The following is a 27,673-nucleotide window of genomic DNA, read 5'->3' on the forward strand; positions in this document are numbered from 1 at the left end:
GGACATGTTTGTTAAAGGACAAACCTCAGGTCCTTCCGGATAGCGCTTCATTAGAGCAATTAAAGCAGCATTTCAAAACATAAAGAGTGCCCAAAACACGTGATGGAGTACTTGGCCAGCAGTCAGCAGAGGCGCATGCTCCAGGAAATCTGCCATTCAGTTTGAATAGAGCAATACTCAGTGATGTACACAGAAGGGAAAATGGAGTACGGCTTCAGAAGACACGCTCTACCGAAGGCCTTAGCAAAACACGTGCCACGGAGGCTCACGCCATCAGGCATCGACTGAATTTACATTTTAAACTCATTCATAATTCCCAGGGCATGATGCCAGAGGACAGTGCCCAGCCTGGAAGTGGCATGCACACACCACCGTGAGGGCAGGGCCGGAAGATAAGTCACCTTTGCTGGCTGTGTTGGATCATTAAGCACAAACATCTTACACAACGTTTTCTCACATGGCCTGTTTCTGAAGGCATTGAGGTCACCATGCAGATTTTAACCATCTCCGTGCTAATGAGGCTGGAAGCCATGTGAAGAATCTCTAGCTTGGCTCCTCTAGAGAGACTACAAGGCACCATCAAAGGAGGGTAAGCTGAGGGCTTGTAGATGGGAGTTGGCTCATTAGGAATCAATCTACTACAGAAAGTTTGCTCAGTATGACTGGTTGATGTGAACAAAGGGCAAAGGGATTGTCCCACATTATAAGGCTGGACAGATGGCCCAGGGGGTGAGAGCACTCACTGGCTGCTCTTTTAAAGGACTTCCATTCTCAAGACCCACATGGCAACTCATGACTGTCTGTAACTCCAATTCCAATTCCAGGGTATCCAACACCCTTTTTCCGACCTCCATAGGCATCAGGCATACACACAGCACACAGACATACATATATACAGAATAGCCATACACATAAAATTAAAAAAAAATTCTGAGAGAAAAAAGTTACAGAAGGCATTGCTGGAGCCATAGAGAACTTTAATAATGAAGTATGTCGCTTGATATTATTGAACTATTATGTTTCTTAGTTTAAAGATAGTATGTTGTGACTAGGTGGAAGTTATATTTGGGAGACCCATGAGGGGATATGGCACACTATTTACTATTTCTAATGGTTCAGTAAAATCAATAGAATTTAGCCAAGCAGTGGTGGCACATGCCTTTAATCCCAACACTTGGGAGCCAGAGACAGGTGGCTCTTTGAATTTGAGGCCAGCTTGATGTACAGAGTAAGTTCCAGGACAGGAAAACTCTAGTTACACATTTTCTTGATGGATGTTTGATGTGGGAGGTCCCCGACAACTGTGGTTCATGCTGCCATGGGCATGTGGTCCTGGGTTGTATAAGAAAACTCGAGCTACAGATGCTCTCTTTTCTTAGGACAGAGAACTTGAGGCATCCAACTCTGGAAACAGAGTAAGAGCATTACCTCTCCCATCCCTCTTTCCATCCCACAACAGCAAAGGCTGATGTCCTGGTGATGAGGTCAGACTCATCCCTAAGCCACTGCTTCCTGGGGAGCCATTGGTTTGTTTTCTCTAGTGTCTGTGAGAGCGTGGACACCGGCTTACAGTTGAGAGTCAGCGCCAGCCCTAAGGTCGGCCCAGACATGCTAGGCAAGACCCACAGCTTACTCTGGAAATCGCCAGATCTCAAGTCTTCCCCAAGCTGGAGACTGGAATGTCAGTGACGTCAGCATCTACCCGCCATTACAACTTTTGCTCAGGTATGTTGCACGCTAAGGCCTTGAACTATTCATTGGCTGGAAGATCCAAGATAACGTGGACCACCTCCACTGAGGCTTGAAGGCCCAATTTGGGTAGCTTCATCCAACTATAATTAGCTTGTATCTCAGATCGGCTTCTGCCTTCCAAAGCGTTGAGAAACGCCACCTCTCAGAAGGAACGTGATGCAGGCAGTCTCTCCAGTCAGCAGCTGAGCCTTCCCACCCACTCAAGTGTGTCTTATCTTCATCTCAGCTTGTACTCATTTAATTAACAATTCACACCCAACAATTTCACCAAGGACAGGAGGCAGCTTGGTCATATGGCACATGGCTTGCTGGCAAGCCATTCTCAAGAAAGAGTGGGCCAATATCCAGAGGCCTGCTATGGACTTAATGAACATGTGTGCATGGTTGGTACAAGCCAGGTCTCTGAAATGATACAGAAAACCTTGGTAGAAAGACCCACAAATCACAAGGGACTTTCCAAAGACACTCTTAACCACATTAGATTTTTTTTCATAGTGGGCTCAGGGAGTCCTGGTTTACGTCAAATTCACTGGCATAATCAGAACTTTTGTGTGATTTTTGAGACAAGGTCTCACTATGTAGCTTAGCCAGGCCACAGATTCACGGTGCAGACCAAGCTGGTCTTGAATTCATGATTCTCCTGACTCTGCCTCCTGAGGTCACAGGTGTGTGCCACCAGGCCTGGCTCGAAGTCACAACTTTGCCTTGTCCCTTGCAGTGCTTGGTGGCCGGCCTTGATCCTCTGACAGCGTATCTTGCCTCAGTGAAGTGGAAGAAATCTGCGGACCCGAGTCACAATGAGGCTGTCATCACCTTTGACCTACCCCACCGCCCAGCCAAACGGTGGCCTGAACGGATGAGGCAGATTCTTGGGGAGAGGATTTGTTAAGGTTTTCTCCTTGCTCTCCAAGTTAACATTGGCTAGCAAGAGAATCACTAATAGGGCAATGCCCAGCCACCACGCAGAAAGAGGCCAGGTGGATCTCTGTGAGTTCGAGGCCAGCCTGGGCTACCAAGTGAGTTCCAGGAAAGGTGCAAAGCTACACAGAGAAACCCTGTCTCTAAAAAACAAAAAACAAACAAACAAAAAAACCAGGGGTAAGATGTTCAAGTCACCATCTCATCAAACATGCTTATAAGTGGGCATGAGCGGCATGAAGAGGTCCGGAGGGAAGGCGGGGAAACAGTTTTAACCACAGCTTTGGCATTTACATGGAATGTGAGGGAGATGAAACGGAGGAAGAATCATATGATAGGTATACACGGGTGACTCCCCCTGATGGAGATACAATCTGATAGAATACAGTCAGGGCTGGCATTTATTTTTCTTGCACTTAAAAGATGGGAAGGGTCTTAAAACATCCCTCGTGGTAGGCATGAGGAGGAGACCAAGAAACCTGCTTGCAGGCATTTCATGTCGGACTTCTGCATTATTGTGCAATTTTCTTTCAAATCGTGAGTAAAAGGATACATGAACAGACATCCTGTAATGTGAGTTTAGTCTTTCTTGGATAATTCTTTGCTTACAGAGCCCTGTGTATGGCCAGGGGCAAGCAGATCAGTGATAGTGTTAATCAGCAGCAGGCCTGTGTGGATTATTTTATTTTATTAAGTTGGTGGTGGGAGGGGAGGGTATGTTGAAGGTACTCTGGGGGAGGGGGGAGTTGTGTGTGGGGGGATGGGAAGTGATCATATTTCATGTTTGAAATTCAAGTTAAAAACTGAAAGTTCAAAAACTATTACTATGGAGAAATGAAGGTTGTAATTTACCTTTGAGAGGAAGAATTAGTGTAACACGTCAAGATCTGAAAAATGACATTTTGCCTATTTAATGCACACAAGCATCGGTTTAAGAAAAATAAATATAACTTGCAGGTTAAGAAAAAGAAGAGAAGGAGCCAAGGATCCAAAGGCTCTTAGAGCAGATGTGTGGGGTCAGTCCACTGGTGCCTCTAAACTCAGCGTCACAGACACTAAGGGTCACAGGGTCCAAAGCCCAAGGAGGAAAGGAATGGTGGTAGTTTGGGCAGGTGAGCCTAGAGTTTGACTCCGCCATCTTTAAATAGGTATCCACCCAATCCCGTCCATTAAGTATCCATTCTTCTGCTACAGAGCATTATTGTTCTAGAATCTAAAGAGAGTGTTAATTAACACCTTTAAACACTTTCACAGTCCACCACCTTTCCGAGGCAGAAGGAATGGAAATAATCAACAGTTAATCCAGGGCTGGGGTCTCCTTTGGGACAGGGTATTATCTCAAGCTTGGTTTTGTCTCAGATGATGGCCTGAAAGGTTCTATTACAACCCTGATTCCTTCTGACTTGTCATCTGGCTCCTGTAAAGCTGTGACATTTCTTTAGGCTTCCTGTGTTTCTTGAGGTACCTTAGCTCCCGGGACACAAAATAAGCCCGGGTTGCTCTTCTGGTCTCTTGTTCCCATGTGGACCCATTCCAACCTCAGTCTTCTCCTTAGGCTACGACCCTATTCCTCATCCCTTCTCCTTTCCTCTCCTAGACACCATTCCTTGAATTTCTTTTCAAACTTCTCATGGTTATTTCTGTTTATGGAAAGTTACTGATCCTTGAGAATGTGAACATTCAATAAATATACATTATGGGATGTGAGATTCCAGATGAACTTAGGTCCTAAAATGAAACTATAAAAATGCTAGACTACTATGTTTATGACCTTTGGGTAAAGGTGACTTTTTAAAATGATGCATGGAACGTAATGGCTTAAAGAGAAAGCCTGATGAATAGGAGCTTGTAAGAATTAAAAAACTTACACAGGGCAAAAAATATTGAAAACAAAATCCAGTAGATGAGCCATAGAATAGATGAAAATGTCTGCTATATTTATAACAGGATGCCAAAGAAAGTCTACAAGTTAGTAGACAAATTGGAAAGAAGCATGAGAAACATGCTTTCCACGGGCAACAGACTGAAGGTCAGGCCCCCAAGGGCAGCAACTGGGCACCTTCCCTGGTGTCCCCCAGCACTTCCTTATTGCTAGATAATAAGAAAACTCACTCAATCTCAATTTCAGTCCTAAGATAGGAAAAGTAAGGTTCAGGTATTTGCTGTGGATATTACTCTATGTAAATAAAACACTGATGGCCAGTGACCAGACAGGAAGTATAGGCGGGACAAAGAGAGAGGAGAATTGGGGAAACAGGAAGAAGGAGGGAGAGACACTGCAGCCACCGCCAGGACAAGCAGCATGTAGACTCTGGTAAGCCACCAGCCACGTGGCAAGGTATAGATTTATGGAAATGGATTAATTTAAGATAAAAGAACAGTTAGCAAGAAGCCTGCCACGGCCATACAGTTTATAAGTGATATAAGCGTCTGAGTGATTATTTTATAAGTGGATTGTGGGACTGCGGGGCTTGGGGAACCTGGAGAGAAGCCCTCCAGCTACAAATGGCGCCCAACGGCTCGAGTTTCCACCTTAAACCAATATGTATATTTTAAAGGTAACTTGACTTCAAAATTTAGATTTAAGGATATGTTACTTTGGAAAAGAGGTTTTGCTTTTGTTTCCACAGAAAGCCAGAGACTGTGGATTTGTTCCAGATTAAGATACATCAGGTTTCACCAGCCAAGACCCCCTGAAAGGTCTCCGGTGACACCATGGCCCAGATGATCCAACATCCAGAGCGGTTTCAAGGCAACTGGTTCACACAATACAGCCTCACGGACTACCCCATAGGCCTAAAAATTTTCTTTGCATCCCCATAAGATACAGCGCCCCCCTCCAACAGGAAGTAGTAAGAGATGCTACGCCCAAATTCCCAAATATACCAAGCTGGCTTTAGAGGTGGAATTGGCTCACTCCCCCTCTAAACCCAGACATATTGCTTAAAAAAAAAAAAAAATTGGTTAAGAGATTCTTGTGTCCCAAATCATAAGAGCCCTCTGGTGTGGGACAGAGAAAAACCAATATTTTTATTTAAAACAGGTTGATTATAAATGTGATCTCTTTCTAAAAAAGAAAAGGGGATATGATATAGATATATAGGAGAATGTGGAGATGATGAGATAAAAGGGTAGATTAATGAACCTGCTTTTAAAGAAAACTTGTTTGAAATGTCTTACATTGGTATAGATTTTAGTTCATGTTTAAAATGTTTTACATTGGTATAAATTTTAGTTTATTGATACAAACTTTAAGTTAATTTTGTTATACTATATATATGTTTCTATTCTTGTTTGAGGTATTATGTTTATGTAACTCATTTAAAATTGTAATGGATAATTAAAAATAGATTAATAATTAGTCATCTATGATAATCATATTTGTAGCCATGTTAGTTAAGTCTTCTAGGTATACATAGATATATTTCAGATAGATAGGTAATCTTCAAACACTTCATAGACCTGGAGAATATGGCATTTAAATAACTTAGAATTCTGTTGACGCGAGACACAATTGCTCCTGGCTGCACCAATTTGATCCCGAGAGAATGTTGGGCTTCTAAGACATTTCCATTGGGAAGTTTGTCTTCTTGGCACAAAATGGCCTACTGGGCAAAGAACTGCCCTTGCCTTGATGGCTGACAGTACAAATGCAATGCTGTCCTTTCTGGACAAGCGGGACACAAGGAAAGCGACCACTGTACTCTGCCAAGACAGGGTAAGATGGTCTTTCAGAAATCCTGCTTCTGAAAATGGTCTGTCAGATACTCTAGGCCTATAGCCAATTTGAATGCACCAATAATGCTGAGAAACATTAGGTGACTGTCCAGGCTGCCAGCTGTCTTGGTCTAATCTTGCAAGATTCCCGAAAGTTGCTTGCATCCATCTACCATTTCTCAGGTACCATTATCTTCCTTCTCAGGTCTTTGATGTGGTTGAAAACTAGATAGTTGTAATTTCCTCAATTATGATAAAAGATAAGTTAGATATAAAACCTTAAACTCACAAATATAAGATAGATAGGACAACTTCTTTAATATTGTAACTGTAATTCTTGCTCGATAATTGTTTTGTTATATGTAATTTTACTATGTTAAAGTTAAAACCTTCCTTTTTAAAAAAAGAAGAAAAGGGGAAGTGCTGTGGATATTACTCTATGTAAATAAAACACTGATGGCCAGTGACCAGACAGGAAGTATAGGCGGGACAAAGAGAGAGGAGAATTGGGGAAACAGGAAGAAGGAGGGAGAGACACTGCAGCCACCGCCAGGACAAGCAGCATGTAGACTCTGGTAAGCCACCAGCCACGTGGCAAGGTATAGATTTATGGAAATGGATTAATTTAAGATAAAAGAACAGTTAGCAAGAAGCCTGCCACGGCCATACAGTTTATAAGTGATATAAGCGTCTGAGTGATTATTTTATAAGTGGATTGTGGGACTGCGGGGCTTGGGGAACCTGGAGAGAAGCCCTCCAGCTACAGGTATTGGTTAGGAGTGTGGGACAAATGTACATGCTTCATGTGGAGATCAGAGCACAGACAGTGTGTCTTCGAGTGAAGGGTAGGGGTCAGGATCTACCAAGAAGAGCACAGATGCATGTGTGGAGTTTTTGATTTAGCAGTGCCCGCCCTGGGAAATGATTGAGCACCTGCGCTTGTTCAAAGGCCCTTATCACAGCATTTGTCTGGAATATCTAAAAGGTGCAAACAACCAGAATGCTCACCAGTGTGGGATAATGAGATAGATCATGATTCAAAAAAAGCATAGCACAGAGTAATTACGAAGCAGTTTAAAAGGATGAGGTCAGACCCGGGCGGTGGTGGCACATGCCTTTGATCCCAGCCAGGCAGATCTCTGTGAGTTCAAGGCCAGCCTGGTCTGTATGGCGAGATCCAGGACAGGCACCAAAACTACACAGAGAAACCCTGTCTCAAAAAACAAACAAACAAACAAACAAAAAAAGAAAAGAAAAAAGGATGAGGTCGGTACCTGCCGACCAACACCAGGCGAGAAGGGCAGTTATTGTAAGGGTGATGCTCATAGACAAGAACTGTAGGAGAACAGAAACACATTTGTGCCTGAGCGCTTTTTACCTCACATGTTCTGGGCATCACGCCAGGTCTAAACAATAAGTCTACTCTATCCTTTTTATAAAAGTTGTATACTATTCCATTGATGGGGTTTGCTATATGCTTACCAATTTTCTGTTTTCTTAAAATAAAAAAATCTTTATTAAGATGCAATTCATACATCACACAATTTACTAACTTAAAAATGTAACAATTCAATGGTGTGTGGTGTATTAGATTCTTAATTTTTAAGAATCAGTGTGAGATATTAAATATGACTAGTCACTGAATACATGTGTCACACTAACCCATTTAGAAAAAGTGATTTAAGGAATCGTTTTTAGTTGGGAGGCAGAGACAAGTGGATCTCTGTGAGTTCCAGGCCAGCCTGGTCTACATAGCAAGTTCAAGGCCAAGTAGAGATATGAACTGAGACCATGTCTCAAAAATAAAAATATATGTTGGGTGGTGGTGGTACCAGCAGTCAGGAGGCAGAGACAGGCAGATCTCTGAGTTCGAGGCCAGTCTGGACTACAAAGTGAGTTCCAGGACAGACAGACCGTTACACAGAGAAATACTGTCTCAAAAAAAAAAAAAAAAACAAGCAAACAAACAAAAATACTAACCCCCCCAAAAAAAGAAGAAGAAGAAATGAAAAAGGACAGCTGTGGCATACCCCAGCCTGACCATGGTGAGGATTAGATCCTGTCCACAATCTTCCTCATCTGCCCCATGTAACAGAAGACTGAATCTGAAATTTGCACAAGTAACTAAATTAGAAGGATTTATAATAAACTGAAACAGACGTTCCTATAAGAACATTTGAAAACAAACATGATACCCGACTTCTCAGATTGCTTTTTTATAACCTTGTAAAGTAGGTTCTTAAAACAATTACTGAGAAAAAAAAAACCACTCAAAAAACAAGACAATGATAATTGTGCCACACCATGTAACAACATTTGTCACATTAGCCGTTTTGGGTTGTTTTAACCAGAGGGCTGCATTTTTGCTTTTAACTGTTGTGATCCAGGTAGCAAAAATCCGTCCCTTTTTGTAGTCTGTGCAAAGGTTTCCTGAGGATAGAAAGCCTCTGATGAGGGACAGGGGGGAAGACAAAGGGTGGCTGAGAAAAATGGGTTTGTCCTTCCCTAAGACTGCTGCGTTATTCCAGAATGTGATTTTAAGCATTTGAACGAGATAGGAAACGTTAAAGTCCGGAGAAAATTAACCACCCCCCAAAAGCTAATTTTGATCCCTGTCAAGTGCATAGTCATACAGCTTGTGACAGAGGAGGATGGTCTGCTACTCGGAAGTGTACATAAGGAAGCCGGCATCTGGACCTATTTTTATTTTATGGGTGTGAGTGCTTGTCTGCATGTCTGCATGTGCATTACATGCATGGCTGGTGTTCACGGAGGCCAGAAGAGAGATCCGGGTCCCCTCGAACTGGATTTGGAGGTAGTTATGAGCTGCCATGTAGGTTTTGGGTCTTTGCAAGAGCAACAGGGCTCTTAACTACTGAGCTACCTCTCCCACCTCCCTGAGGTTTTTGTTTGTTTTGTTTTTCCTTTTCTTCCCCACACATCCACAAGCAGCTGGGCCCCACCTAAACCTACCTAAAGACACAGCTTTGGGGGCTGGAGAGATGGCTCAGAGGTTAAGAGCACTGACTGCTCTTCCAGAGGTCCTGAGTTCAATTCCCAGCAACCACATGGTGGCTCACAACCATCTGTAATGAGATCTGGTGCCCTCTTCTGACCTGCAGTCATACATGCTGCATACATAATAAATAAATAAATCTTAAAAAAAAAAAAAAAAGACACAGCTTTGGTATGAGGTCTAGTTTCCTAATCCACACATCATAACTTCTTCACTGGTACCCGCCTTCACCCTGTGCCCCCAGGATCCTATTGAACAGGAGAGGAGCCTGTTCAGGATGTTGTAACACGTGTGGCCCAGGTCCCGGGGTGTGCTGGTATTAGACAGTAGGAACAAGGTCAGCCTAAAACCGGTCAGCAACAGAGAGCCAAATTCTGCCGATGTGGTGCCCCAGGCCCCAAACGGTTAGGAACTCCCTAGTGGCTCAGGGCACCCTGGCTCGGTCTGTAAAGCTGTATTTGCCTCTAAGGGTGCTGAGAAGAAGGTTCAAGGAGATGAAGCGGGGGCCACTGCCTGGCCTTGTGCCTGACACCAAAAAACGTGTCCTTGGTGAACCCTGAGGTCCAAGTCAGTGTCATACTCCAGAGCTGCCGAATAGCACAGTCCACGGAACAGCAACACCAGTGCACACGTCCTCCGTGTCCACGTGTGGCTTGTCCTCTGTGCACCTGACATCAGCTTGTTTAGCCCTCTCAACCGTGTATGAGGCAGGGACCATTATACGCACTTTGTGAAGGAGGCCACAGACACAGAGAGTGGGAAAGACACCAGGACAAGATCACAGCCACTCAGCCGCAGAGCCAGGATTTGAACCCAGCCCGTTTGTAAGGTCTGTAGTCTAAGCTACTACTAACAGCCTTATTCTCTACACGTACCTGTGTGTTTGGGGTAAACACACGAATCGGTGTTTTCCTCTTATTTTGATAGTACCCCAGTTCCTATAACTGATAGGGAGTTATAACTGTCTTAAGTTTTCAAAAACCAAGATGTCAGTCTGGGGACAAAGCTCAGTGGTACAGAGCCGGCCTTGCATACACAAAGCCTGATGCCCCGTTAGCAAATAGACGAATTTGCCAGTTTATTTCCACACTCCCACCTAGTTCAGGAACCTTTCCTTCCTTCTGAGGACCCAGGGACTTGTTTCCCTGTCTGTCTACCCCAGGCTGGCCCCAATTTTGACCTCAGGGGACCTCTGTTTTAGTGTTTTAGTTTCCTAAGAACCTGGAACTCCAAGCACCACCATGCCCAGTCCCTAGAAACCCATCTCCTCCCTCCCTCCTCCCTCCCTCCTTCCCTCCCTCCCTCCCTCCCTCCCTCCTTCCCTCCCTCCCTCCCTCTTTCTCTCCCTCCCTCCTTCCCTCCCTCCCTCCCTCCCTCCCTCTTTCTCTCCCTTCCTCCCTCCCTCCCTCCCTCCCTCCCTCCCTCCCTCCCTCCATCTCTCTCTCTCTCCCTCTCTCCCTCCTTTTCTTTGTTTGGTTTTTTTGAGACAGGGTTCTCTGTGTAGCCCTGGCTATCCTGAAACTTGATCTGTAGCCCAGGCTGGCCTCAAATTCACAGATTAAAGGGTTAAAGGGGTGCACCACCACCACCACCTGGCCTCATCGTTTTTTCAATAACTACCAGTCGATTACTTGTTATTAGGGTGATGTCAAAATAAGAAGTATAAGAAAAGCCATTATAAAAGTTCTCATTGGTCATTTGTGACCACCGAGATCACACCATGACCTGTGAGCCTAATGTGGTTTTGGACTCAAATGCTGGGCAAGTTGCCTTTGGTTCTGTGACCTCTTCCGCTCCACCAGCTCGCTCTGTTCCCCTAGCTTCCACCTCCACACCGGAACAGTTTCTCACAAGATCACACGCACCTTTACAGCCGCTTGTAATGTAATTCCTTAGAGGAAATGCTGACGGAGCACGCCTCAGTGTTTTGTCAGCCACGGGTTATTTTGTGTTCTTCTCTCAACTCACTCCTGTCTCCACTTGTAGTGAGTGCACGGGGAAAGGCTTTCTCCCTCCAGCTGACGCCACCCCCACAGTGGCGAGGACATAACGACCTGTCAGCAGCTGAGGAGCGGCTCCCCGCAGCCCAGGACTGCACTGGCATCTTCTCCCAGACTGGGAAGGTGTTGAGTAGAGACTGTCCATTTGCTGACTTCAGCACTCTTTTGCCCCAGGGGACCAGCATTCTTAGTACCTATAGTGTCTGGGATGCCACTTGTCCCTGAGGATTCTTTCTCTCTTTTTAAAAGATTTACTTATTATGTATACAGTGTTCTTTTGACCTGAAGAGGGCGCCAGATCACATTACAGATGGTTGTGAGCCACCATGTGGATGCTGGGAATTGAACTCAGGACCTCTGGAAGAGCAGACAGTGCTCTTAACCTCTGAGCCTTCTCTCCAGCCCCGGATCTTTCTCTTTCTTATTCCATCTTGTCCCTCTACATAATTTGTCTAAATAGGAAACTCGGTTGTGAGCAGAGAGACTCCTGAGCGCGGGTAACTCGAGAGAAGAGGTAAAGCGTACCTTATTTGGCCTAATATAGGGATCCATTCATCTTAACCATCTTGTTTCGATTAAGTTCAGAAGGCTCCAGACCTTTGTAAAGTGTCCCATGTGCATGTTTCAACTAGAAGGCTGCACCCCAGAGCACAGGGACTCATACCACTTGCAAACCCTCCAGAGCGTCTCTACCCATTAACCTGCTGATGGCGCATGCTCAGTTTGCTCCTGATAGCGCATGCTCAGTTTGCTTCTGGAAAGATTCCCAAGTCAACGCAGGGTTTTTCACGATACTCACTACTAGGAATAGAGCCTAGATGTCAGTAAGATCTCACATGGAAACCCAATGTAGAAAGAAGTCCAAGCTGTGCTGCTCTGGCTTGGGGTGAGGAGCCCTAAGTGTTCCTGTCTCCTCATTTAGGAAGGAGCCCAGCTAAACTCCATGGAAGCCACCAGGTCCTAGAGACCTATTGGAAAACTGGGACTGGAGCTCTGAATCCTGACGAAACTCCATTCCTTACTGGCTAAGTCTCCTTCCCTGGGCCTCGGTAGCTCATCTGCAAAGTGAGCATGGCAGTGTCTCATTCCCGAGGGTGAGGATTTAAGGGCTAGTGCTAAGCGTTCAGTGAAGGAGACCGGCTGCATTGCTCACCATCACATACCCCGTTTATTTCTAGGGACATAGTTTCCCAAGGGCAAAGAACAGAATGTCCAGTGGAAACATTTCCCCCGGGACCGCAAATACTGCCTGACAGTTTTAGTGAGAAGTTTCGGGAGTCAAAGATCTTTTCCGGGCTCAACCACTGTTCTTTGGACATTCTGTTTTCAAAAATAAAGCACACAATGACCAAAACATCCCAGGCTGTCTTTTTCGGCGAGTGTGGGTTAAGATGGTGTGGATGCTAAGACACACAGGAACAAACCGTCATCCTGGACCATTCATAGGAGGTAGGTCACAATTCTTCCGCACACACAAGGTGGGGGCTGCCCTTTGTACTGTCCTTCAGGCCAGTATGTAGCACTGACCGGCTATGTGAGCAAGTGAGGTTGCCTCTCCATATCACCTGGAATTCCTCTTCCCTGCAAGCCTGCCTACGAGCATCGGAATCACTGGCCAAGTATCAGCTTCTCTTATGAGCTTTTTTTCAGCTTTACCAAGCATCCCAGGGGCCAGACCTGGGAATCATGGTCCTTCAACAATGTTTTTCCCCATCACAGCCACAGGGTTTCAGCTCCCTCAGCTCTAGTGCTGAAAGGAAGAAAGCCTGGGTTCTGTTCTTTATATCCTCTTGGAAGGGTTCAAGGATCAAGTATATGTTAAATGCACTTATAAATGAATTACTAAAAGGTGGCAGATTTGGGTTAATGAACCAAATCTGTCAGTAACTAAGATCTAAACTGGAGTCGTTGATTCGTTTGTTTGTTTCTGTGTTTGTTTGCTCACACTCGTAGGTAACATATATATATATATATATATATATTTCATAATATATATTTATATATAATATATATTCATTCTTGTAAAAGGCCAACAAACTGAGTTTGGTCCCTAGGACCCATATGGTGGAAAGGAAGAATGAACCCTCAAAAGTTGACCTCTGATCTCCACACTAACACTGTGATACACACAGAGAGAGGGGAGAGATAAATATAAATTAAAGAAAAAAATAATCTATCCAATTATAAAATCGCTAGAAATTTTTCGATCAAGAACATGAACCTGGGGCTGGAGAGATGGCTCAGCAGTTAAGAGCACTGGCTGTTGTTCTTCCAGAGGTCCTGAGTTCAATTCCCAGCAACCACATGGTGGCTCATAGCCATCTGTAATGAGATCTGGTGCCCTCTTATGGCCTGCAGGGGTGCGTGTAGACAGAACACTGTATACGTAATAAATAAATAAATCTTAAAAAAAAAAAAAAAGAAAGAAAAGAAAATGAACCTGTTGCCTTCCTACCAGGCATCCACCCCCAGGATGGTTATGCTCCTTAGATGAAGCAAAAAGGCTTTCACTGGGCATTTAAGACCCTCAGTCTGCCTTCCTGCCTCCTTTCTCCTCTCAGCCACAACAGCTTCTTCTGTATCTCTAAGTCAACGGGCTCCTTCAGCCCAGGCCCCTACTGTCTGTCTGTCCTGCCTTTTCCTTCCTACCTGGCTGACTATCATCCTTCAGCCTGGCCACGCTGCCCTCTCTGCCCGCCACCCCAGGACTCATCATGTCTATATTTTCCGGCTGTCTTGCTTTCTCCCTGCTCATGCCAACTCTTTCAGGCTGGGGGGTCATGTCTAACTTCTTTACCTCCATATTCCTAGGCCAGCCCAGGCCACCAACTAGTTCAGGCACTGAACAACTGCTAAAGCAAATAAACCTGTCTACAGAAAAATGGAATTTCATTAACTATAGTTTGGATCATATTACTCAAGTTTATGGCTCTCAGGTTTGACTTCCAGCCACATTTAATATTAACCGTGACCTTGACAGGGAATGGTTAACACAGACCGATCTCCTTTTTTCAGTTCTTGCTTATCTCTGGGAACACCTGCGGTTCTGGCAGTGACCTTGAACCAAACCGAGCACTAAAGTCCTGAAATGCTCACTGGTTATGCTATTTTTGAGTCCCACAGCAGTGGGGGAGAATAAAAGCATTGTCAAAATGGTGTGACGTGCAGCTGGCACCCAGAGGTCTGTAATCCTGCTGCTCGGTCACACAGCTATGAAGAACTCTGAACTCCGAGGCTGGAGTGGGCTTCCCTGGATGCGGGGATTTTGCATGTGTCCCTACAGTTTACAGCTGGGAAGAAACGTGCAACGTGTGAACTGGCTCCTGGGGGGAGGGGGAGGACAGAACCTCCGTGGCCCTCTCCAGCTCTTGCCATGACAGACTCAGCCTACAGGTTTCTGTATTCTTGCTGCAATCTCAGCCTTGAGTGTGAGTTTACCTCGACTTATAAGAGTCATTCCAAAACAAAAACAAAAAACAACTCCAACCAACCAAACAAAAAGAGTCCTTCCAGCAAATCCCTAGTGGATAGTCATGGGACCCCAGGTACCTCCTCCTTCCTGGGGCTCTACTCTTGGCTTTCATCTGTCTCAGTATTGATTTCATTTCTCCTTCCTTTGTCGGCCTGGCTCTCCCAGTCTGTAAATGTTGGTCTCTGCCCTGCAGCTCTGCTCCAGCCTTCCATTTGTCTCAAACTCCTGTCGGGTTATTTGGTTACATTCACTGCTGTCAATATCATCAGGAGCAGGATGATTCCTAACTTCATTTTCACGGCCAAACTTCTCCTGAGTTCCATTTCCCTAAACATCCACTGAAGTCCTGCCTGGAGATCTCCTGAGGATTTGAAGATTAAGAAAAGGGTTTAAATCAGAGGCATGTTTTGTCTTGAGCCAGGGTCTCACTGTGTAAGCCTGGCTGGCCTGGAACTCGCTATGTGGATGAGCCTGGCCTTGAATTCAGAGATCCTCCTTTTGCTTCATAATCCAAGATGGTGGGCACTTGAGCTAAGAGAGTGGGCTAACTATACCAAAAGATGGAATTCAAAGTACTTGGATGCAACTATGAGTACCAAAAAGGGCTCAAAGAATTCCACTGGGGATCACTCTGCCCGTGAAGAGCGTTTAATAACCTTGTCAACTCCTAGAATCATAGGGTCCAGGGGCAAGTGAGGACAGATAGAAGGGCAGGGCAGGGACAAGAACAGAGAAAAAGATAGCTGGGAGAACCATATAGCCAAAAGGCTGCAGATTCAGCTCTTGGCCAAGGTAGGTTTTGATCTTAGTTAAGCCAAGAATGGATATGTTATTTAATCCCAATTCTTATTTGTAAAAGATTTATTTTAGTGTGTGTGTGTGTGTGTGTGTGTGTGTGTGTGTGTGTGTGTGTGTAATGGATATGTTATTTAATCCCAATTCTTATTTGTAAAAGATTTATTTTAGTGTGTGTGTGTGTGTGTGTGTGTGTGTGTGTGTGTGTGTAATGGATATGTTATTTAATCCCAATTCTTATTTGTAAAAGATTTATTTTAGTGTGTATGTGTGTGTGTGTGTGTGTGTGTGTGTGTGTGTGTGTGTGTGTGTGTAGGTACCCTCAGAAGCCTGAAGAGAGCATCGTATCCTTTAGAGCTGGAGTTACAGGCAGTTGTGAACCACAGGATGTGAGTGCTGGACTCCAGTCCTCTAGGAGAGCAGCAAGTGCTCTAAACACAGCCATCTCTCCATCTCCAGTTCTTTACACATAAATCAAGGTGGTGATAATAGTGTTGTACATCACTGTCAGAGTGATTAGCGCTCTCTCTCTCTCTCTCTCTCTCTCTCTCTCTCTCTCACACACACACACACACACACACACACACACACACACACACACACACTGCCAGGAAAACATAAGTTACTTGATGCAGGCTATCATTATTACATTTTAAAGGCCCTAAAGTATTTCTGTTTAGATGTATTTGAGATTTGTAATGCACAGCTATAAATGAAGCAGAGTAAAATGCTAGCTTACTCTTTGGATATTCTCTGTCTCAATTTCCACTTAAAATATCATACTAAAAATGCAGAGGATATATAACACACTTCCTTACATTTGAAAAAATGTAGTATATACTTAAGATGCCTGAATACTTATAAAATAAGGCTTTATTTGTTAAAAAGGAAATGTGCTTGCTGAGTGCATCTGACTAAATCACACACACACACGGACAGTGAGAGCTGAAATTCCAAGGTTTTTAGTGTTTGTCTTGGGGTTTAGCGTGGATAGGTCAATTATGTTCATTGTTTTACTCAGGAGCTCAAGCAAATTGGTTTTGGGGCGTGTGTTTGGAAAGTGAGCAGAAAGTGACGAAAACCAACTGTTGTGCCCACATTTTGTATACGGGACTCATTCTCCCTCCAGGATAAACCACTGCCTGTAACCTGTCCAGTCAGAGCAGGAGAGCATGAGAGTGGCCACATGTAAGCTCAGTCTTTTCCCTGCAGTGGAAGAATCTAGGCCAATTCTGGAGAGACTTCTGAACAGCTGAGATGGTGCACAGGTGCTAATCAACTTGTGGAAGTGAGATCCCCAAGAAAGAAGTGAGAAGAAGAAATGCCTCCTTATGCTTCAATGGTCACGATGGAAAAGTCACTGCAGTGATTTTCCAACCAATCATAGGAGGTATTATAAACAGTGTAAGTTTGGGAAGATTTTCCCCCAATATACATTTCTTGAGAGACTATAAATCAATATAATAGTTAATTTTTTTTTTCGAGATAGGGTTTCTCTTTGGTGTTTTGGTGCCTGTTCTGGATCTTGCTTTGTAGACCAGGCTGGCCTCGAACTCAGAGATCCGCCTGGCTCTGCCTTCCAGTGCTGGGATTAAAGGCGTGCACAACCACCACCCGGCTTTTTTAAATTACTTTTAAAGTTTGAGTGTGTGTGTGTGTGTGTGTGTGTGTGTGTGTTGCATGTGTGCCTCAGCACATGTGTGGAAGTCAAAGGACACCTTGTGGAAGGTGGTTCTTCCAGGGAGCAAACTCAGGCCGGGTCAGGCTTGGTAGCAAGTGCCTTTACCAGCTGAGCCGTCTCACCGGCCCAATAAATTAATTTAAAAAGGCACTTGCTTGTTATTTGTACAAAATTATTTGGCCATGCATATTCAATATGTATCAAGTTCTAATTATTTTGTTGTATGATGTGTGGATGCGGGTGCATGCATGCCCCAGTGAGGTGTGGAGGCAGGAGGACACCTAGCTGGAGTCAGTTATCTCCTTCCACCCTGTGGGTTCCAGGGATCAAAGCCTGGTCTGGCTTGGAGACAAGCACCCTTACCCACTCAGTTATCTCACCAGCCCAATATAGATCAGGTTCTTAAAACTGCTTTAGACTCAGTAATTTCTTTTTAGAAACATATCCACAATGACATTATTATTCACCGATATCAGCTCTTACATACATAGCATTTACTTTGGGTCAGGTCCAGGACTCACAGCTGCAACATTAAGGATCTAAAAGTTGAACTTGGGTACCAGGGTTCCAAAGCCTGAGTGCGCTCAAACCATGTTGTCTTAGCTCTGAAGATGCTTACCACAGCGCTGCACACAACAGGAGAAGTTTAGGAATCAACTAAAGACCTTGTAGCCATTTCCATCTGTGGCAAGGCGTATCTCTAAAGAGAAAGGAGATGTGCTTGGAAGATTAGCAGATGAGTTTGAATCGTGGCTTACGAGTGTGTCCATGCCTGTGTGGAGAGGCGCGAGGGGACAGTGAGCATCTTTCTTTATTGCTTTCCCACCTTATGGTTGAGACGGAGTGTTTCACTGAAGTTGGAGCTCACCTGATTTGGCAAGACTAGGCAAGCCCTGATTTGGAATCCTCCTGTGCCCAGATGGGGTTCCATGTGCAAAGGACCACATACAGCCTTTTATATACATGTGTGCTGGGTATCTGAACTCAGGTCCTTGGGCTTGTATAGCAAGGACTTCATGGAATAAACCATCTCCCCAGCCCTGAGTTTGAATCTTCTAATGATGTTACCCATGTAAGTTCTCCATGACCCACTCAACATATTCTGCAGGATAATGCCAATGAGTCAATGATAGTGAACTATTATATTCAAACACTCAGTAAATGGAAGGTAGTTGGTAACAGAAATTCCTGTCTACCCCTTTGCCTTGCAACACTGCTTGTTCAGATAAAATGCAGCTTAGATTTGGTCATAGGCAAGGGCAGATTCTCAACTCAGATCCTGAATAACTCATTTCAAACGCTACTTTGGGATTTTATATGTAAGAAACGGCTCTTTTGCTGTACTCCATTGGAAGTCAGCCTTTGCTGGGCACGGTGGCACGTGCTTACAATTCCAAAACTACAATAGCTGAAGAGGAGGGCCATTGTTAGGGGCACAGAGGTCCTTGAGTCCACAGATCTCCAGAGTAACCAGGAATGTTAAGCACACAGGATTGTCTCTCCAATGGGAAAGATGAAAAACCTGTTCTTCCATCCAGAAAGCTGCACATTGGATAAAGTGGTTAATAGCCCAGTGATCTGCGTTATCTGCTGAGCCAGGCCGTATCAAGCTCTTACAATCAGGACTGGAGGTGGCTAGTTATCTAAATGACCCTTAGAGGCTCCCACAACCCAGACAACCGGGACGGGGAGTGGATAACAGCCCAAATGACCTCTACAGTGACAGAGATCGGGCCAGCCCTTAGGCCCTTAAGCTAGTACAGGTATCATATCTTTAGAACCCATCTTCTTAGAAGAAATGACACGTACCCCGAGTTGACTTTCAATGTAATTACGCTTTCTGGGCAATGGGGATTGTATTACATCAGGAAACACTCTCCCAAAATATGCTGGGCTTAAATACATCGGGAATCAACCCCCTATTATTAGACTTCCCTGAAGTCTGATCCAGGTTGACAAGTAAGTCCGCACTGCTTTTCGTTTTTGTTTTTTTGTTTTTTCGAGACAGGGTTTCTCTGTGTAGCTTTGTGCCTTTCCTGGAACTCACTTTGTAGCCCAGGCTGGCCTCGAACTCAGAGAGATCCACCTGCCTCTGCCTCCCGAGTGCTGGGATTAAAGGCGAGCGCTACCACCACCCGGCTTCCGCACTGCTTTTCATTCTTATCTCTTTGAGCGATTTGCTTCCCTGTATGACACCTGCAGGGGCCCCTCAGACCACGTGATTAGGCAAGCCTGTACTCTACAGTGAGCTAAGGCCAACCAAGCTACATTTAAAACTGCTTCAAGATGGCATGGTGGAGCCGGGCAGCGGTGGCACGCATGCCTTTTATCCCAGCACTCAGGAGGCAGAGGCTAGCGGATCTCTGAGTTTGATTGAGGCCAGCCTGGCCTGTAGAGCGAGTTCCAGGACAGGCACCAAAACTACACAGAGAAACCCTGTCTTGAAAAACAAAAACAAAACAAAAAGATGGCATGGTGGTACAGGCCTTTAATTCTAGCACTCAGGAGGCAGCCTGATCTACAGAGTGAGTTCTGTTCCAGGACAGCCAGAGCTATATAGTGAGACCCTGTCTCAATAAACAAACAAACAAACAATCAAACAAACAAGAAAACCCAAAACCTTTTTCAGAGAAAAAAAAAAAAAACCCAGAGCAAGCAATAGTCCTAAACTGATTTGGTGAGGTGTAAACAGCTAAGCCTGAGAAATTAATAATAAATATATGTATATCTGAAAGAGGATACCTGAAGGCAAGCAGCACATGGGACACATCTTTGTTTGCTCAACAAATATACAGTTCATCACACACACACACACACACACACACACACACACACACACACTACAGATAGTGGATATTGTGCCCTCTAAAACTATCCCAACTTGGCCATCAGGTTTGAGCTGCTTCTCTTGTTTGAACCTAAGATTTTTCTACAGTGTGTCAATAGGTCGTAAGAATTCCTTCAAAGCCTCAAGTTGAATGTGGTTCATCGACCATGCCTGAATCTAGGTTAAAAAGTAAATCTGTGATCAGCTATTGTGCGGGTTTTAATTTTTTTAAAAAATAAAGGTTCGTGGCTGGAAAGATGGTTCACTGGTTAAGAGCACTGGCTGCTTCTCCAGAGGACTGGAGTTCGATTCCCAGCACCCACATGGAGGCTCACAACAGTGAGAGCTCCACTTCCAGGGGACACGATGCTCTCTGTGGATGATGTGGACACTGCAGGCATGTCAGTGAAACATGCAAGCAAAACACACATACACATGGAATAAAATTAAATCATCTTAAAAATCTCAGTTATACTAGAAGTATATAAGATATGTATCAATAGATTTATATCATCATTTATAACAGAAATAACCAGGAAGTATTCCAGTGTCCCAAGGAGGCAAAAAAATTACTAAGAAATACACATAACCAGAGTATAAAATCAAAAAAATTCAAATCAGTAGTCCAAATCATATTTACTAAAAATAAATAATAAAGCAGCATGAAATAGGAAAAAAGTTGAATTCATAATTGCAGCAATGGAAATGGGGTGGATATTTACAAAACCCAAGACACATTTGGCCAATTTTGCATTATGCTCTCTTCTGGGTGAGGTTGCCCATATTGACCACAGAGAAAGAAAATCTAGAGTAATCCTGTTTGCTGAGTACACATATCCATCCCACAGTAGAGGGCAAAATGTCCAGGGAAAATTTCTTAGCTGGTGGAGAAAAGCACCATGCTTCAGTTATTACACCAAAAGGCAGGACTACCTTGGCAACAGGCTCCTGATCACAGGTAGTACACTTTAGCCTACTGCCTGGAACCCAATTGCAGATTCGAGATTGTTTTCTAATCTAAGTAACTGCTTAGAGATGCACACTCAACACAAACATTTGATGCTGGTGTTTATTTACCCACAAAAGTGCACACGAGGCTAAAGTCAGAGTCGAGTCCTACTGGCTGTCACTGTGGTTCAGTTTCAGGTGGGACAGATCAGAGTGGCTGATTCATGTCACATTCAGAGAGTCCCAGCCATCTTTCACAAGCACCTTGTGTTTGGAAACGTAAAAACGCACGAGTCATTTTGTCCTTGTATTTACAGCATCCCACAATCTTGTAGTTTCAAAATGATTGAACAATGGCATCAAGTTAGTTGGGTTGTACATTTCTTTTATTAATATATTTAGCATTCTTAAACCCTTCATTAAAATTGATTTACTCCAGCTCTTGGGATAAATTGTTTCAAGGGGTTCGATATAGACGCTGATTCAAGATATAATTTTTCCCATAACTAACCTCTGTAGTGTGGCCTTGTGGAGCCCAACTTACTTCATACTATTTCTGGCACCAACTCCTTGGCAATGTCGTTTGGAAGTAAAGCTTCTGTCACACAGCCCAAGATTTTTTTTTTTTTATTGTACTTCAATGTTTTGCTATAAGAACCATGATATTAACCATTAGGAAAAGTGACTGCTTAGTAATATGGTTATGAGACTCTCAAGTGAGTCAAAAGACCAGAGCTAAAACTTCAGGCAAAATCTGAACACAACTTCCAAAGCCGAGATCCAAACCACACGAAATTTTATGAATCTTTGACGTCAAGCATTAAGTTTTCCAGTAACCACGTTTTGGGAGGAATCAACGTAGTAACAGAAAATGAAGGAATAATGATACCTACTAAATTTGTCCCACCCGAAATGATCGGGTGCCAGTCCTGGCTAAAAATTCACCATCTGTGCCTGGGGGTGGGGGAGGAGGCAGTGATGGAGTGCCTGCCTAACGCGCATGAGGCCGTGGGTTCGATCTCCAGGAGTGAAATAAATAAATAAACAAATACAAATAATGAATAAAATCGCCATCTAGGTGACTTGACCAAAATACTTAATTTCTATGATTCACATCTGCTTCCTCCACCAAGAATATATAGTTTCTAAATTAAAGCAAAGTAAGTGATAAACACGAGGCTGCTAAAACTATCATTCGTCGCTGCTTATTACCTAGCAGGCGTGTCCTTTAAGTGGATATATTTGAAAGCAGCCTTTAACCATAGAACCGCTTTTTCTCATAATTTTAAGCCATAGGGTTAAATACACACTCATAGAACTCAGCAAAACTATGGCACTGTCCAGTTTAAAAGCAACTCGAGGAAACAGTAGCGAACAGTCCCAAATAAGTATGCAAGGAAGCCAACCACAAGGGAAACTGAGTTAGATTAAACAGACTTTTTAGGGAGATGTTTACCCTGAAAGGGAACGAAAACACACCCCTCAGATAAACAATGTCCTCCTCTTATTACTCCCCTGTTCTAACAAAATTGAACAAAACCACAAACAGAGCACAAAACCACCGATCGGGCCAGGTTACGCTTTACCTGTGGAGCGCGTGCCCGGAGCTTCACCGACCGGGCACCAGACGCTGCCATTCAATGAACTTTTTTTTTTGAACGGGAGCGCTGAGGGTTGGGGACGTGCGCGGGAGGCGACCTACCTACCTCTCACAGACTTCCCGATGCTGTGCAAGTGCGTGATCGAACTGTAGTCCTGGGCAACGCTCTTGAGGAACGCCTCCATCCCTTCCTGGTGGTGGTATCGGAAATCCAGGGCGGTCACCACGGGCAGCAGAAGCCCCAGCCACAGGCGCGCGAGGTCCATGTCCTAGAGATGGAGGAGAAGGAAAAGAGCTGCTGGGGACCGCCGAGGGGGAAGCGCGGGCACCTCCAGCCGGGACTCCTCCCGGCCCCGAGGACACCCGGCGGGCACCTGAGCTCCACGCTCCCTCTTCCGAGGTGGAAGAGGAGGGTGGCCCCTTGCAATCCGGAGCCCCGCAGCTCGCCCCAGTCCCGGCAGCAGCACCCTCCCGCACGCCCCGTCTCACCACTGCCAGGCGCGCGTCTCCGCCCGCCGGCGGCCGCCGGGCGCTCCGGGGAGTTATAGCCCGGCCAGAGGGGCGGGGCCAGGTCCTTCCCCGCCCACCGACACGCCCACTCGGCGCCTTGCCCGCCCCTTGGGGCGGGGTCACTGTCGCTCCAGGGACTGCGAGCCCCGCGGGGTTTTTGAGCAGCTGGTGGGCGGTGTGGAGCGCGACCCGTCCCGGCTCCTGTTGGACGTGCCGCCTGCCCTCGGCCACGCGGCCCGGAGACACTGCCCAGAAGCCGCCTACGGCCTCCGCTGTGCCGGCCGTGGTGGTGGTGGTGGTGGTGGACACGGTGCCCGCGGTAGGGCGGTGGGCGGTGCAGGGTCACCTGGCTTCCAGGCCTGCGCTGCCGTGGGTGAAGCTGGGGCTGGGCTGGGCTGGGCTGGGCTGGGCTGGGGTGGGGTGGGGTGGGGTAGGGGCTTTTAAGAAAGAACGTGTTGTGTGAGCTCTAAGTGCCAAGTTGTGCAGTTCGGGAGCATGTCCAACAAAAGTCTACGGCAGACGAGATTTGACCAAATCCGAGTTAAGTTTGCGACCAAGTCGCAGGACAGAAGTAGAGCCGCTGTTGCTGCTCGGATTCCTCAGGCCAGTTCCGGCGCTTCTTCCTAAAATGCTGCTTTCTGGGAGGATGGGGTGGGCTGTGTTTGCACTAAACAGAACACAGGTCAGGACTGATGATGAGAAGTGCATCGGGACACTGGCCATCCCGCTGAATACAGACCGTGACTAATGAGCAGTAGTTCGCGACACAGACTATCATGCTCTACAGGATACCACATGCGCTGTCCCGCTGTCCCACTGTCCGGTGGATTTGCGGAACCCTGTTAGAGAAATACCGACTCCTGCAAGGGTCTGATGAAAACAAACTTCAAAAGCTACTGATTAGTTATCACACTCGTGAACAGGTTTTTAAAGCAGTGACGACAGGGGCCGGCCATCCCAATCTGATGGGGTGGAATCTCCTTCCCGGAGCACAAAAGGAGGGGGTTATTCTTAAAAGGGCCCTTGAGGGTGGGAGAGATGATTCAGAGGGTAAAGATTGGTTGCAAAACTGGCCACTGGGTTTGAGTCTCAGAACCCATGTAAAGTGAGAAGGAGAGACCAGACTTCACCAAGTTGTCCCTGACCTCCACAGGTGCAATGTGATCCTTGCTGCCCCCCCCCCCCATGCACATACGTAATAACAAAAGAATTAATGGTTTAAAGCAGCAGTTCTCAACATGTGGGGCATGACCCCTTGGGGTCGCACATCAGATAGCCTGTGTATCAGATATTTACATTATGATTCATAACGAAATCACAGTCATGAGGTAGCAACGAAAATAATTTTATGGTTGGGGGTCAGCACAGCATGAGGAACTGGATTAAAGGGTCGCAGCGTTAGGGAGGTCGAGAACCCCTGCTGTGGTGGCTCTGTGGCTGCAGACTGGGAGGGGGTGGCTTCATCAGTACTGATATGGATTGCCCTCCCAATTCCAGGAAAATGAAGAGGTGAGAAAAAGTTGCAGTCGCTGCCCTGGAGGTTCACGCCAGATAAGAAGGACCGGTCAGAGGATGGGGGAGAGGAATCAGAGGCCTGAGATCCTGAAGATTTAGCACTTAGTGACCCTGCATGTGGTCTTAAGGACATTGATGTCACCTGGAGCATGCCGAAAATTCTGGATCTCTCATCCCATTGCAAGCGTTAACAGAGCTCAGAGATACATCCTGCATTCTGGTTTGAGAAACACTGCTCTAGAGGAAGAAAGAGAGGAAAAGAGAAAAAGAAAAGGTTCAGTGTCAGACTATGAAAGCTGTGGAAAAAGAAAAATTTAAGCTAATAGAGAAAAAAACCCCTCAGGTTTATGGTTTCAGAGGTGATCTTCCTTATCATGGAATGATTTAAAGCAAAACCGTAGTGTAACAGCTGATAATTTGGCGATACAAAAGCATATGGTTTCTGTATAGGTAAACCCGGCACAAAGCTTACAAAATAAATAAATTAAATTAAATAAAAAAAAGACAAAACCGGATGTCATGGTTTGCATAGGAATGTCCGCCACAGGCTCCTGTGTTGAAGGCTGAGTCATGATTGGATCGTGGAGGCTGACTTCATCAGTGGATCTATCCACTGGTGTGTACATAATTGATGGCATTATTTCAAGATGATGAAAACTAAGAGATAGGGCCTGGTTAGAGGAAGTAGGTCACTGGGCGCATGCCTTTCGAGGACATGCCTTGTTTCTGGCCTGTTCTGCTCACTCTCTGCTTCCTGCGTCCAAAGAGCTGAGTGGCTTTGCTCTGTCCTATGTTCCTACTGTGACCTGCCTCAGGACAACCAAGAGTCTATGTGCTGAACCCTGTGAACCTTTGAACCCAAATAAATCTTTCTTCCTGTATGTTGTTTTGCCATAGCAGCAAAGGCTGATTGACATACCAGAAGGCAGAATTAACAGCTCTTACAAAATCAAGAATGGGCAACGGACAATGGGCAGGTCCTTAAGCAGCAATATAAAGAGCCAATAAACACAGGAAATGTTACCACCTGGCTAGCAATCAAAGAATCACATATCAAAAGGGGAAGATAATATTTGGTTTTGCTAATCACTAGATATGATTTTTAAAAGACTGACAATACCAGGAAATGGTATTTATGTTCTTTCAATTGTGTTATAAGCAGTTACACTTGCTGGGAAAAGACAGCAACATTTCATGGGTGCGATTTCTTCTTCTAAGGTCATTTTAAAATGTGTTGTGTTGAACGTGAAGGTTAGAGCTTCAGAGTCAGGGTTGCTTTCAAATCCTGACAAAGTAAATAAAACCTAAAGGTCTAACCTAAGCAGGCCGCTTCCAACAGTGATTCTCTCTGGGGCAATATTTCCCAAAGAGTCCCTTGACAATACCTGGAGCTTTTTTTTTGGGGGGGGGGGGGTTCCAAGACAGGGTTTCTCTGTGTAGCTTTGTGCCTTTCCTGGAACTCACTTGGTAGCCCAGGCTGGCCTTGAACTCACAGAGATCCGCCTGGCTCTGCCTCCCAAGTGCTGGGATTAAAGGCGTGTGCCACCACCGCCCAGCCAATACCTCGAGCTATTTTTGATGGTTATGACTTGGGGGAAAGTTTTCACCCTAGTCCTGAGGCAGTGGGTGGGGAGGGATTGCTATCAAGACTCCATAGCAGGGGTTCTCAACCTTCCTAACACTGTGACCCTTTAATACAATTCCTCATGTTGTGGTGACCTCCAACCATAAAATTATTTTTGTTGCTACTCTATAACTGTAGTTTTGCTATTGTTATTAATCATAATGTAAATATCTGTGTTTTCTGATGGTCTTAGGCAACCCTTGTGTAAAGGTCATTCAATCCCAAAGGGAGTCACGACCCACAGGTTGAGAACCGCTGCTCTATAGTGTATTAGCACTGCCTGCCTCAGCAAAGACCCATCCAAGCAGAAGTGTCAATCATACTGGGGGGTGAGGCGTCTTAAGTCGGCTGAAGAATAATAGCACAACAACTCTGCAAGTTATTTCTCAGTCATAACAATGAGGATACAGTTACGGCTTATCACTTTGGGAAGACAGATCATTTAGTGGAAAAAGGGCAGATCAAAGTTAAAAAGTAGGAACTTTGGAGGTACAACGGATAAAAAAACCATTTCTGGCAAAATGCTGAACAGTTTTCAAGCGGGCTGACTGGCAATCCTCGGGCAGCAGTGTTTTAACTTTCCTTTCTTTAAAAAAACAACAAAACCGCTTATTTCTTTGTGTATGGGTGTGTGTGTGTGTGCGTGCCCATGTCATCACACTGGTGGGGACCGAAGGACAGACACCCGGCAGGGAATCTGCCGTCTTACCACCATATGGAGCCAGTTTAGGATTGAACTGAGGTCAACACTGGCCTTGGCAGCAAGTGCCTCTTCCCACTGAGCCCCCTCATTGGGCTATTTTTTCTTCTTCTTTCAAATGATGTATTTTCTGAACAACTTTTTTCCTTACTTCTTTTCATTGAAAATGGGCATTTCATATGAAATCAAAGCTGAGCAGAAAGCACAGAAGCATTAGCGACGAACGGTTCCGAAGGAAGACGACATCTAAATGTCACTGGGATGAGTCACAGGACCGGAGAGGAAGTAAAAGGTCACTGGAAAAGTGGGACAGTAAGGAACTGAAGAGCTAAGGTGTTGGAGAGTTCATGCGGAGGACATCGAGTCCCCCGAAATAGTAGCAGGAATTGGAGCAGAGGGAAAAACTACAGCCAGCGGTTCAACACCCCAGCAGATGCTGACCAGAACCGGAAGAACAGTGTCACTAGACTTTGGGACCTCCCCCCTCCATCCCTCCCTCCCTGCAGTTCACACTCAATGAATTACACGTTTTGTGTGTGAAGGTGCGCACACTCAGAGCCCAGAGGACAACTTGCAGGAGTTAGCTCTCTCCTCGAGT

General features: G+C 45.3%; 1 protein-coding gene across 3 annotated transcripts in view; it reads right to left on the minus strand.

The window, feature by feature from the left end:
- The window catches only part of Cpm (carboxypeptidase M), a 79,319-nt gene that overhangs the window by 39,666 nt on the left and 11,980 nt on the right, over nucleotides 1-27,673 (minus strand). The window contains exons 1-2 of one of the 3 annotated variants that reach the window (XM_076554195.1): nucleotides 23,216-24,070; nucleotides 22,829-22,995 (exon numbers count right to left, since the gene is read on the minus strand). In XM_076554195.1, coding sequence (XP_076410310.1) covers nucleotides 22,829-22,992 — 164 coding nt within the window. In that variant the 5' untranslated portion in view covers nucleotides 22,993-22,995; nucleotides 23,216-24,070. The other 2 variants (XM_076554196.1, XM_076554194.1) reach the window with 2 other exon arrangements.

The sequence above is a fragment of the Peromyscus maniculatus genome, chromosome 18 (genome assembly GCF_049852395.1).
Source record: "Peromyscus maniculatus bairdii isolate BWxNUB_F1_BW_parent chromosome 18, HU_Pman_BW_mat_3.1, whole genome shotgun sequence".
Classification (NCBI taxonomy): Eukaryota; Metazoa; Chordata; class Mammalia; order Rodentia; family Cricetidae; genus Peromyscus; species Peromyscus maniculatus.